The 13,671-nt window shown below is 47.6% G+C and overlaps 1 protein-coding gene across 1 annotated transcript in view; it reads right to left on the reverse strand.

The window, feature by feature from the left end:
- The window catches only part of zdhhc9 (zDHHC palmitoyltransferase 9), a 28,656-nt gene extending 15,288 nt beyond the window's left edge, over positions 1–13,368 (reverse strand). Inside the window, exon 1 of the mRNA XM_088925574.1 lies at positions 9,918–13,368. Within this exon, the coding sequence (XP_088781700.1) occupies positions 9,918–10,084 (167 nt within the window). The 5' untranslated portion in view covers positions 10,085–13,368. The remainder of the gene's footprint in view (positions 1–9,917) is intronic.
- Positions 13,369–13,671: the final 303 nt, after the last annotated feature.

Genomic DNA, 13,671 nt, shown 5'->3' on the forward strand with positions numbered 1-13,671 from the left:
ACAGTGGGTCATGGAGAAATGTGGCCTCTAAAACCACTTCTGTGCAAGGACTCTTTAGAAAACTAACTCCACACCTGATGTCATTTTAGTGCCATCGAATTTAAAGTATGGGGAAATGGGGGGTTTTGTGTGAACAACAATTGTTGTCTGACTGCAAAATTCAGACTATCATTATTGTGGAAATCACTACATCAACCAATTTTAAACTAGACAGGTTTTCATTATACCCAAACCTACTGCAAATGCACACTTCACAGTTTGCAGTAATACTTTTTTCTGTGCACACCAGGTCATCGACTGCTTGACAAAACATCCCGCAGTTTCAGTGTTACATCAAATCCTATTTAGCCAATAATCTCAGACTGGGTAGGTTTCACTGTGGATATTCACATTGTTAAAGTAATTGGGCAGGGACTTGCTTGGAAGCCTTCAAAACAGCTTCTACTTGTCTTTATATTTCACTGGAATTTTCCTGTGCATGTGAAAGATCTTTTCATATGGTAAGGAGATTTGGATATCGAACTCATCTACTTTTCTATTTCTGAAACGAAAGTTGCTCAAGGCTTCCAAATTAAAAAATTAAAATTTTCATATTTTTTTAAACAAAGCTTTCAAGGCACACATCAGTGCATGAATAATTAAGGCCGGCATCAGCAACCAAGAGCCGCTCACTTTCACAGAGAGTGAGAGTGCAAGGTTAATAAGATACTGCGTTGGGTAAACCTGTTTGCGTTCAATTGGATCAAGGCACCCCTGTAACACCTTATCTTCCAAGATATTTTTCTCTGAGGTTTTATAATCCCATTTAAAGGGTACTTCTACTCTGAATGTTTCCTTAATTTATTATTCTTTAGGAGGATCTGCTCCTATTATGCATTTTCTATTGGATTTCTGTTTTTTTCCCCCCATTTTTCATTCCATATTCCCAAGGAAAAGCCGCAAACAAACAAAGGCTGGTGCTTTGCCTCAGCTGGAGTCTCTGGTCTCAGGGTGGCTTTGGCTTCAATACAGACACACTGCTGGTTTCTGCCTCTGCGGCGTTTCTTCCTTATTTTCCACCAGAGCCCTGTGGAGGCGGTGGCCGCTGATGGAGAGGAGTGATCACATGCAGATCGGGTCTGGCTTCAGCCTGCAGTAGGTTTGCAGCCTAACAAGGGGTCTCATCTGTCTGGGTGGGAGAAGACAGAATCGGGCCACTGGGACGCTCTGGAAGTCACGTGGGGAGGCGTGTGCCCTCCTGAGCGTCGTGTGGCACGAGCTGCTCTGGAGACAGGGACAGCGAGGGAGAGACAGGTGCAGCGGCACCCTGGGGAGCAGGAAACCAACAAGCAGACGGGCCCGTGGCCGGCCCCGGGAGCGAAGGATGGGTGCACCACATGCTCAATAACCTGGAGAGTGCACACCAGCACAGGAGGAGTGCCGTGGCCTTCACACCCAGCCCCTTACAGACGCACAGAAACTCCTTCTACTCTCTCCTCCATCTCACTACATCGCTTCTTGTTCTCATCGGCTCCTATCTGGCGAAACCTGCTGAATGTTAGTTTTTACTGAAGAGGCCCGTGTACTTGTACACGCAAGATGTTAGATGTACTCCGCTGGGTTAAAAAAATCCACATCTGGGATTTGGAGAAGTGGACACATACGGACTCTCTCGGGAGAGGCAGGGAATCTGGCTCTGTAAGAAAGTGGCCGTCGCCTTTTTGAAGACCACAGTTGATTCAATAACTGTTCTTGTACAAGAGCAATGCTGAAAACACAGATAACTACAGGATGGTTGGGTTTAGCAGTTCCAGAGAGATTGGTGAGGTAAAAAAAGAGAAAGGTATAACAATAGGCAAAATACATGCAAAGAATGTTGAAATCTGTGAGCACACCAGGCTTTGGGTATAGCTACAGTGATAGAATCACCTGTGATAAGGACTACTCATACTACTGCAAATCCTTTGAACTTCAAACAATTGTCAACAATTAATTAAAGACAATTAATGAGGATTTTACTAGAATGTCTCAATGTCTCCATTGCTAAAGATATGCACAACATTGAAGGCACGGTGGACTATAGGAGGCTAATTATTTAAGGATCTTGTCCAGCTGTTACTTAAAAGAAGTTAGCAGCTTCAACCACATGGCTGGGTAACCAGATTGAGATTCAAGACTAAAAACGTTAGCCTGTCAGTGTAAGAATCTTTTATCCTGGGAATATACACCTGTTCTCTCTTCTCTGAACTGATACTGTCCTTTTATATTCACCATTGCTGTTTTTGAGTACCTACAGTATATTGCTTGAACTATTTTTTTGGAGTAGCAGTCTAGAAGTCCTTTCGACAATGGACCCAGGTATTTTGTAGCCTGCAATGGCTTTCAGGAAAGACTCGGGTAGCGCCGTGCAGACTCTGTTCACAGGACAAAGTGATGGACAGTAACTGTTATATAGCTAGAGCAGCACAGGTGCTCGATCTGAGCCACTACGGGTGTTCTCACACCAAACAGGCCTTCTCTACAGTTGGCGTCTTACTCAACCTGGCCAAAAGAATACCCCCACCCCCACCCCCACCCCAACCTTTAGATTGCAAGGGGCTTCCTGCCTGGTGACAAGACCACGCCAGTTTCCTGGCACGGAGGAAAATCCCAGCCAAGCCAGTGGACCCTGGCACACACGTGTGCCTTCTCCATTTCATCTAGATTCTTGCCCCTAAAACCCCCAGCGTTTCGCACATACCGAATAAAAAACAAGATCCGTCCAGCTGTGGTTCAAATCCAATGATCAATGATTAAGCACCAGAGAAACGCCACCAAGCACATCAGATCACAAAACTGTGACATGAGCTTTGACCACAAAATATTTGTAAGACCTCAATATACAAATCTCCCATTTCACATTTCCTTCAACCCAGCTGGCAGTGTCCATGAAAGAAGGTGAGAGTTTGACACTTCCTTCTAATGTTACACTTGCTAGTCAATCTGACATTTAAAAACACATCAAAAGCATCATCGCTTGTCAGCTTGTCTTTGGTTGTTTTACAGATGAATGGCGCAGCTGATAGGGAGGAGGAGGAGACACACCTTCAGCTCAAAATGTCACCAGGAGATGAGTCCCGTTCCACTAAATCTCAAGAATCTTCCTTTGGGTGCACTTTTCTAGAAATTGCAAAAGCCAGTAAAAGACCCAGATCGTGAGGCTGAGGTTTAGCACTGCTCTGTCAATATATTGTACTGGAAAAACAACCTCCCAGAGGCAAAGCTGTCCAGCAATTGTTTTTGTAAAGATTATAAACCGAAGTGGGTTGGGTCTGCTCACCTGCAGCTAGATTTACATTAACACGCACATGAACTGGTGCAACGTAGTCAACTCATTCTGACTCGTGTTCTTGTGGTTCTGCAATTGTAATCCACAATCCCAGCCACCCTGCCATGTCTGTTCTTTTCTATCGTTCTGCTACACAAACCACAGCGAGAAAAAGGAATGGGCATCGTCCAGTCCCACACATCTTCTCACTACAGCTTGCTCCCTGATGACCTTCGATCTCCACTCATCCGAGAAAAGGCTGAGGCAGTTTTTTTTATTTTAACAAGACTATTCCAAACATGATTTATGTATCACATGGACCATAAAATCCTGAGAATGTGTTTATTAAGACATGAAGCCAAGGTGGGTCTCCTGCACGGCTTTGCTGGAATGTAGTTTATGAATGAATAAGATCCCATTCTTAACAGCTGCTCTCCTGGCAGAAAGTCTTTGGCATTGTCTGACATCCCTGTGGTTCTCTTGCATTGTAACAGTCCCCTTGCAACAATCAGGAAAAACACACAAAACCCAAGGACTAGAAAACCAAACCCACAGTCCTCCACCCACAGACACTGAGCAGAACAAGATTTCTTAGTTTTCCACTTGGAGAAACTCCTGTCAGCTGTGGTCTGAAACATTTCTGGAGGCATGAGATTCCTGCCAAGGATACACGAGAACAACAGCCAACAGAAGTTTTTTTTCTCCAACTCAATTAAGGGACTGCTGTGCCATTACAATCCATTACTGCTTTTCTACAAACTTGGAAGAACCAGGCCTAAAGAGACACTTTATCTGAGCCTAAGATAACTGTGTTAGACCTCGTAGAGACACTGCAGGAATATCCCTTCAGAGCACTGAGACCAAGATACCACATTTTAATTCCAGCACCTCTGCTGCTCATCCAGGAAAGCAGAATGGTGATGGGAGGATTCATTCAATTAACCATGGGCTGCCAGAGACACAGACCAGTGGACATGAATTAGGTAGCTGCTCAGATGGCTAGCAATAAAGATGGGGTGTAATACATATACCTTCAGAAAAAAAATTTAAAAAGGTGAAGCATGCATTTTCTATTGTTCTCCCTTTACAGTGTACCCAAATCAAAAGTGTCATTTAACAATAAGCTATGTGCTGGAGATCTATGTGAATCTAAATTCATGCCAATGTCAAAGTGTTTCCTGGCTGACTCACAGCAGCGGCAGTCTGTGCAGAGGTGGGCGCCGCAGGGCTGGTTCTTTTTAATTGTGTCAGGCTGTCTTCTCTTCCTTCACTACCCACAGACAGCCCACCTGCGGCTCTCCTTTACCCCACTGCCCTTAATCTAATGGAGCAGTGCTGACGCTGCCCTGTCATTCCCCGGCTCAGATCAGCACAGCCTCCCGCCCCGGGATGAATCCTGGGACACAGCTGGTCTGTTCCTTTCATCCCGGATCAGGAGATTGCCATCAGCACATTCTGAGTGATGAAAGACCATCACCGCCATGAAAGCGACATCACACAGTTATGGCCCAACACTGACAGAGGGGTGAGCCCTCAATGGGGCCTCTAATGATCATTAGAGAGTCCTCTAATGATTGTCAGCACTGGTGGGAAAACCTAGGCTTCCTGCACACCCGAACAGGTACATATCATGGGAGCAGCAGGACCAGCAGCTACCTGGGGACTGTGCATCATCCCAAGCAGGAGTGCTACTGGGTTGTCTCTCGCTCACAGACACGGTCTGTTTCACTTTTCTTTAACCCTCCAGATACATGATAGCTCAATTTCCAAAATTATTTTTATTTAAAAAGAAAAGCATTTCTCGTCTTTTCCACCCCTGTGGCTTTTAAACAATCTAAGACCACTTGCGTTAGGGACCCACAACACAAAAGGTCTTAGACCGCCCAAGAGACAGACACAGGGGAAACACTTCAAAAACAAAGGCCAGATGCGAGCTTTTTGTAAAAATGGAGTTAGTTCCCTGTCAGCAGCAGTTATCTACCATCGGCTAAATTAAAAGAAACCCCAGTCTTCCACTCCTTTACTGTAGATGCCAAGGACGGCCACTCTCGTTTTCGTCAGTCAGCGCTGCCCTGTCCTCCAGCTCAAGCCTCTCCCGCCCAGTTTACAAGCTCAATGCAAAACAAATTCCCATTCTCTGTCAATCTATCTATTCCAAGAGCATTTGCCAATTGAAATTTCATGGGTAATGAAAATCAACTCAATTAGAGATGCATAAAAAGGGATCGCAATGTGATTTAACACTCCTGATCTCTATAAACCGATTAGCTACAAGCTGTCACAAAAAAACGTGCTCACTTATTTAGCTTTCGTTCCAGGCTTGTTTTTCAGACCAGCTGAGGCAGCGAGGCTGCAGGAGCTGCCTGTACACCCACGTTTACAGGGAGAAGAGCCATATATCCCAGCAGAACCAGGCACTGCAACGTGTCACAGCCTCGCAATTACTTCCAGGCCCATCTGCTCCTCCTGCACATAAAGCAACAAAGCTCGCAAAAAACAAACCTATAATTGGCCTCATTCCTCTAGAGAGCTCTAGCAGACTTGTGCGAGGCACTTCGATGGACTAGAGACTAAGCACAACCCAACTGGCGGTGGACCAGCCGGTGAACAGACTGTGATGCAGGAGGTGCCAGCCTTCGCCATCCTCAAGACTCCTCGAGTCCTGATCCACTGGCCCTCTCGGTAAGAACAGGATGTTACCCTGCTGTCCTGCCTAAACACGAACAAATTCAATTGGCGAAGTACGCCCTTCCTTCTCTGCCGTTCTGTAGTAGAATGGGGAGCGCAATGGCCGCCACACATCCCCCACGAGGGGGTGGTGGGCGAAGTGGGTGCCCTCCTCTAGGTGATGTTGCTATGGGGGCCTCTGGGTGAGCAGAACTTAAGACAGGCAAGCAATTCTGACTAGCGCTACATTCTGGAGACTCCAATAGCATTTGCCATGCACTTTGCCTTCTGTGCCTAGATCTGATCCTCTGTCCACAATGGACAGCTACAACTGGTAAGTTAATAGACCACGTGGACAGATCTTCATGTGACAAACACAGGATTACACCATCATCAGAAGCACCACTATCTCGATCTATCTAGCCATCCTGGACAGGAGGAGTGTTTTGAAGCAGCTGCAGCACCAATATTCAGCAGTTATTTCATCGGCTCATAACTCACAAGAACAGCCCTTTGTGATACAGGACACAGGCAGGACCATGCCAACAAGCAGCCCCTGGACTGCAGCAGCTCAGACCCTCAGACGCATGTTCACAGCACAGAAGCATTCTGGGAATGCCACGTTCCAGCCACACGCACCATTCTCGCTGGGCAAAACCAATGTCCTACCATTCCACAGCTGATGGGAATATGTACCAGGGCTGATGCTCCCAACTTGAAATCAAACGTGAGCTTCTTTAAAGTAAAACAAGAACAGGCGAACAAGCTTTTTTACTGTACATCTCCTTCTTCACACAAACATACATGTCAGGATTTGACCCCCCTATAAAGGACTTCCACGGCAACAAACAAACAAACAACACTTCTCAATGAAAGAAATAATTACAGCCCAAGGAAGTCTGCTCAGAGAAAGAAAAACAAAATATGCAAGCAAGAAATAAAAAACTGCAAAATAACACACATTTTAAAATTTCATTATCAACGTTTTGAATAAATATTACTATCAGAATATTTTATAACCTCGCTAGAAAGATATGGACTTTTCCCTAGGGAGTACGTAATGACGATAATAAATTATATGGTGTGTGTGTGAGTGGTGATTTTCTTCCCGTAAGTGGCTTTTAAAGACAGCTACAACTGTTATATCACACAGCGACTACTTACAATGCCACACCACCATAGCTGTGGGGCTTGGGGCTTTCTATATTGTTCACTCAAAATTCACACAGCACACAGAAACAACACACAAACTGAACGGGTGCTCTTAATGGAAAGCACAAGCAAAACTGAAAACCAATTCTAGCCATGAGCAGAATTAGTCACCTGAGGCTAATAAAACTCTTCGAGAACCTTCTGTATGGATCCCGTGAAATTACCCTACTGCCACTGAACAGAGAAAAACATAAATAAAACCCATAAAGGCTGAAATTGCTCTATAATGGGGAGTCTTCCATTGCACACTGGGTTACTGTCCTCTCCACAGGAGCGATGACTGTGGCTGAGGGTAAGATGAGCAGAGCTGTGAAGACCTATAACCCTTACTTGGCCTGTCCTCCTCACGAGCTCGGTCTTAAAGGGGCCGTTCGGAAATTAACATCCAATTCCGCAGGAGAAGCACGCTTTTATCAGGGCTTCTTACTGGCACTCCCACAGGAAAAGGGCTGGGAATTAATGGCCTTACCGCGGCTGCCTGCCTCGCCACTCGGAAGGGCTCGGAGGAGCTGCGCCAGCGCAATCGGACCAGGGCAACTCCAACGGGACGCGGGGACCCAGAGCAGAACTCGCCAAGGACTGCCGCCCCCAAACCAGCTGCACTCCGCCACACTCCCGGAGCAATGACTACATGAATCACCAGACACTGGAGCGGCCCACTTGCAGGAGAGACCGGCTCAGCCGAAGAAAGCCAAGCAGCACCCACACAACAACAGTCACTTACACAGTCCAGCACCAGCACCAGCAGCTGCCGCCTCTACGCATGCCTGCGATGAGCGCAGACTCAAAGTGCACTTAGAAAGGAAGATGCAGGTGTCCATCGGGATCTGCCCCCATCGCAGAAGGAAGGTGCCCTAAGAGGGAGGACTGAGGACTGAGGACTGCACAGCTCAGCGGGATGCTTTAGTCAGAGTCTGGGGCCTTCGGTCAAGGTGCTCATGCTTTGGTCACAAACGGATTTTGCAACAACAGAAAAACTTGCAAAAAGCTCAGTGACCAAATGGTTAAGAGAGCACCAAACCTGTGTGCAGGAGTGGTCTTCTCAGTCTCTACGAGGACATGTTTGTGAGGTATGAGCCGAAGATCACAGGCACAGGTCAGACAGGGCTGCTGCCAAACATCCCACTAGCAAAGCATAAGAACCTATTAAAGGCTACAGGAAGCTCATCCCTGGGTTTATCAAAGCTAAGTGATGGGTTCACAAAATAGTGATTGCCAGGAAAGGAATTATTGGGGAACATCACATTTTTAGAAACATATGCAACTATTCTGACACATTTTAGACATACGAGTCTTACTGATTGACAAATATCAAGAAATTGTAAGTGTACACCTGGATTTACACAAGAACCAGCATTCTGTTAGAGTTCATGAAGGAGGTGAACAGCTTTGCAGACCACTGTAGGAGTTTCAATCATCAGCCTCCTGCCCGATGCCTTTACCCTGAACATCTCACAATTGCACCCATTTACACACCGGGGTATTTCACTGGGGCACTTCGGGTGAAGCCCCTTGCTCAAGGGTACACAGCAGGGCCTCAGCTGTCGGATTCGAACCCACAACCCTAACCACCGCACCACACCCCCCCTTCAGGCCCTCTCCCTCTCGGCACCCCAGCTCTCTGATCTCCCAGCGCTGGGGAGGCCTCTAGCTCCAGTCTGCGGTCGAGCGCCGGGAGTGTCGCTCACCGGAGCTCCCAGGCACCGGAGTCCCCCCACTCCAGAGCGGCAGAAGCACCCCGACTGCCGGCTGCGCTGGGTGTGAGGGGGTGACCAGATGCAGCACGAGCCCCAGAAGAGCAGCCGTCAAGGGAGCGTCTGTTAAAGCTGAGAGCATCCCGTTTACAGCACCCCTCCCCTCCGCAGTCACCCCCCCCCCCGCGGTCACCCCTGGCCGTGCGAGCAGAAACACACCCCTGGGCAGCGGGAGGCTTCCAGGACAACCAGCACAAACACCAACACCCTGGGCAGGCGATTCTCCGCTCACCTTCAAGCCCAACGCGGGAGAGAACAGCGCACAGGGGCCAGCCCCCCCCCCCTGCGCCCCCCCTCACCACCTCGTCTGGTTTCTGCGCTGGGCCACAGACGCCAGCTCAGCTCAGGCCCAGGCCCAGGTCCAACAAGGCCGGCCTGCTACGTTAGCGCCTTCAGACAGCCAGCGAACAACACCGCCTGAACACCCCCCTCCCCCCCCGAGTTTTGCATTAAATCTTTAGTTTCATGCCGAGTGGATAGGGACACCTCCCAACAGCTCAGAATCACAGGCTCGGCTGTAACAAGTCTATACTGTATATAGCGGTCTTTGCACCTTCTGACCCTTCGGAATATGGTGCAACGAGCACTTTGGCCAATTCACCACACACAGCCACTGTGTTGGCTAGGCTTCGTCCGCGCTTTTGAAGGCGCCAGCGGCAGACCTGTCCGGTTTTGACGTCACGTCTCCGCTCAGGTGTGACCCACAGTGCGGTGCGTGCAGCTGGGAATGATGAGACGCAAGGTGTCTCGATGGCGGTCTCTGCCAGCCGGATCTTAACACCCCTCGGTCACCTGCTCAGCGTCGCCCAAAGCAAACCCTTAGCGTGGACACCGGACCGAGGCGAGGCGAAAGATGGCCTTCGACGGATTCCCCTCCGCGTCAGGAATGAGGCTCGGGGCCGAGGTTACGCCCCGAAATCTGACACAAAGGTGCGGTGGCACGCAAAAGGGGGGACCCCGTCTGCGGGAACGCGTGGGAAGAGGCGGGTCATACTCACTCGAAGGCGAAGAAGAGAGAGCAGGTCCCCACGATGAGAAACAGGGTGAGATAGAATACACCTTTCTGCCTGGCCATCATCACCCTCCCGTCGCAGCAGAAAGTGTTCTTCCCGGGAAGCTTCTCCCACCTCCGGGGCGCCTTCCTGGCCACCATTACCGCCGACATGTTGGCTCCTTAGAGTATTTAAATTAAAGTTTTGGAAAACAATGAAGCAGGCGGGGGTCACAGTCCGATCGCTGTCTTTATCCCTACTCGGAGTCCAGCGCTGCCGGGCGCACCTCTCCGGCGTTACAGCTGGGCGATAACTCCGCCAGCGCCAGCGCAGGCACCATGGTCTGGTGATGTTCGGGGAATATACGCGACAACGCCGGGGCGACGTCTCCGGGAAACGTCTTTAAAAGCTTGGGACACAATTCTGCGACCTTTGCTTCCTTGGGTTTGTAATTATTCGCATGTTCCTTTCCGGTCCTTTGTCCTTCTCTATCGAAATATCAGATCAAAGCTGCATCTTTTGACGCGGAACAGGCGTCTTTGGTCATTTCTATTATTGTTAAAATGTGGCAGCTCTTCCGTGGCGCCAGTAAAATTCATCCCCGTTCAACACTTTGCTCTTAAATGTCATAAACCCATTTTTATAGCCCCTTAAGTTGAAATCTCCGTGTGTAACTGTCAATTCATTGTGTCCCCGCCGCCCTGTAGGTCTCCATTGTCAGCTTCCCCACGTACAGTACGAATTCCAATATTGTTTCCAGGGGATTCTAGGGGAAGAAAAAAGGTGTAAAGATTTGAATCCGGGGGCTCTGCTGCTCTGTCCCCTCCGGCCCTTCAGGAGAAACACAGTCGGGTTTGATCGGTGCGTCTGAGGTGTGCGCGGAGCTCGTTCGCCGCACGCCAATACCAGCCCCCGGCCGAAAGTAATCGCGGCGGCTCGGCTTTAAGGCTCCGCAGTCCTCTCGCGCGTTTGCGGCGGTATTTTGACTTTTTGCTCCGATTCGCTCCGGGTCCCGTGACAGACAAAGCGAAAGAGGCGCTGCTGCAAAATTGCGACAAAACCGCGAGATGTATTTCGCTCCTGCTGGTTCCTTGCGCGCTGCCGCAGCGGGAGCGCGCCTGAGCGGCTGCTTCTGATCAATGGGAGCAGGAAACACGCCTTAAGGTTTTTAAATGTCCTGTCTTAAAGCGCCCGCGCACGCCGGGGGAACCGGAGGAGAAAATGGACCTTCCTCTCATAATATTTAACACAGAAGGAAAACCTATCTAAGAACAGCACTGTAGTTATCACTACTACTATTCAAAAGGTGCGTTTCGACGCATTTGTGAGAAAATGAATTCTCCTTAATGTAGGGATAAAGCAACTGAATTCGCGCATTTTCGACGCAATAAATGAGCAATCTGATCTCGACACGTAGAATCGTGGTGAACTCCTTCACGGTACGCATACTGAACGCAGTAATTTAGTAGAAAATGCCATTGCTATACATCATAGAGATAACAGCTTGCCAGGAGTGAAATAATAATGTCCTGCACATTTTTCTGCTTTTGCCACTAGTACCTAAATTATTAATATTAAGGCACGTTACTGCTTTCTTGAAATAGCTATATTGTAATTTCCTCGGGGGATTTACATAAATTTGTAATTTAATCTTTCACTATCTGCTGAAATAGCTCAATTTGCATCCTGCTTCCATATGCTCTCTAAAAATTGTTCCCTGCCCTCTTCCCAGGAGACACCTTATGAGCTGGCTCCATAGTAACCTTGCATTAATTACTGTACATCATATCCTCCCTGTGTTCACTGTCAGGAATAAAGGAACAGTGCAGCCCTGTTTCAACACTGTGAGGAGCATGGAGCTCCTGATACTAAATTGAACACTTGCACACAAAACCTCAAATTTGAATTTTAAAGTATGAATCCCTGTACAGGAAAAGTCATGGGTATTTGATTGGACAATATCATTAGTTATCCAATATTATTGACACTTCAGAAAAAAAAGGGTTAGATTGAATTACAGCCCGTCACCCAGACGTGGTAGTAGACAATAGGACTGGACCGGCTGCTGCAGCCCTGGTCTTTCACTCTGCCAAAGAGGAAGCAAAACGTTTAAGACAAAGACGTGTCTTTGCGGGCTGCGAGTACCTGCTAATGTCCTCTCTGCCATGCATAGCCTACAGGCTTGCTATCTGCCCTCACAGCGGCCCTGATCAGCAGAGAGGGGGCAAATAAACACCCTCCAGTCTTCCCTTCCTGTCACAGCTCCACTCTGTGTTCTGCACGTCCCTAGCCCGTCGTGACCTTCATATAGGAGCTCTGCAGAGCTGCGCACATGGTGATCTAGTCTGTAGGATATTGTACCTTCACGGCGCATGTGGTGGGAGGACTGAAGAGAGACGGGGTGAAAAGAACTGAACCATTCGTCTGTATCTCCAGAAATGCTGAGAAGGTCGCGATAGGGGTGTAGAGGCAGAGCTGAATTGCATTATCATTGAGGAGTCTTCCTATTTCCATCTACACTGGCTAGACATGTCTTATTTATGACCTGTCAGAGCCTACCAAGGCCGCGCTAGAACACTGCAGGTCTATCATTTCATCCTGCGTCCTCGTCCCGGCGCTCCCCGCTATCGGCTCACAGATGAAATCAATGTGCTCCGGCGTGATGTCTGAATTACACGACTCTGCGAGGGCCTCAGGCCGGCCGCGGCCGGATTTGCTTTCGGTTGCTGATGTGGCTTTGCCGCATTTAAAAGCGAACAAGAAATACGCACATGAGAAACCCTCGCTTGCTCCTCCGAGGTAATGTAAAGGCGGCTGGTGAAGCTCAGAGCAGGAATGCTCGTGTGAAAGGATTTTCACACATGGAAAAGCAGAATCAAATTTGAAAGCGGGTCTCCTACAACGAGCTGCCGAACCGTTCGTTTGGATCGATGATGCACTCATTACAAACTGTTTTTATTTTTAATCTATAGAAGCTTATACAGCTTGTACCCTTTGTGTGTCTCACGGCCATTATCGCTGGATCTGATTTGTGTCCTGTGCGTCTCGGAGACATGTGCTAAGATGAAAGACCGATAACCTGGGCTGCTTCCTCCTCCCAGGAGACCAGTTCGTCTGCAGTGGGAAATGAGATCCAGGTCATTAGTAGTCCTACGGTATACAGGGTTACATGCTAAAAGCCAATTTGCAATCTCATTTCTTGCAATTATGTTTTACATTTATTTAAGCGTCGAGCAAAAAATAAAATAAAAGATTAATTGGTGCAAGTGTGTCTAGTTGAGGTGTTAAAAATTATTTGGTCTTTTTTAGATTTACAATCAAATTACTGTATTGATGGATATGATGAAAGGTCTTATTTTATGTCAAATAAGAAAAAAATAACTTTATGTAGGTATGGGGGTCCTAGCAGTTTAATTGACTTAAAATAAATAAAACAAAAAACAAAACAAAAAAAAACAAGATAGTTCAGGTGGGGAGCTGCGTCAGCATGTGTCGGCTGCAAAGGAACAAGTAAAGGTTTATTCCTGCTGAAAAGAGACGAGAGAAAACACAACGTTTCCTAAAAATCAAGATGATTAGTTTGCAACTCATTCAGTAGACTCCATTGAAATAAAACAGAAATAAATCTATTACGTATGTATGTGTTATTTAAATATGGTCTATATTATAAATATGGTTATAATATATGCTCTTTGGTTTTGTCTTTATGAAGACACAGTCATGAAGACAGAGAAGAGAATACTTTCTCAGTGCTCTGTAT

Source organism: Atractosteus spatula, chromosome 9 (assembly GCF_055471065.1).
Source record: "Atractosteus spatula isolate fAtrSpa1 chromosome 9, fAtrSpa1.hap1, whole genome shotgun sequence".
In the NCBI taxonomy this organism is placed as follows: Eukaryota; Metazoa; Chordata; class Actinopteri; order Semionotiformes; family Lepisosteidae; genus Atractosteus; species Atractosteus spatula.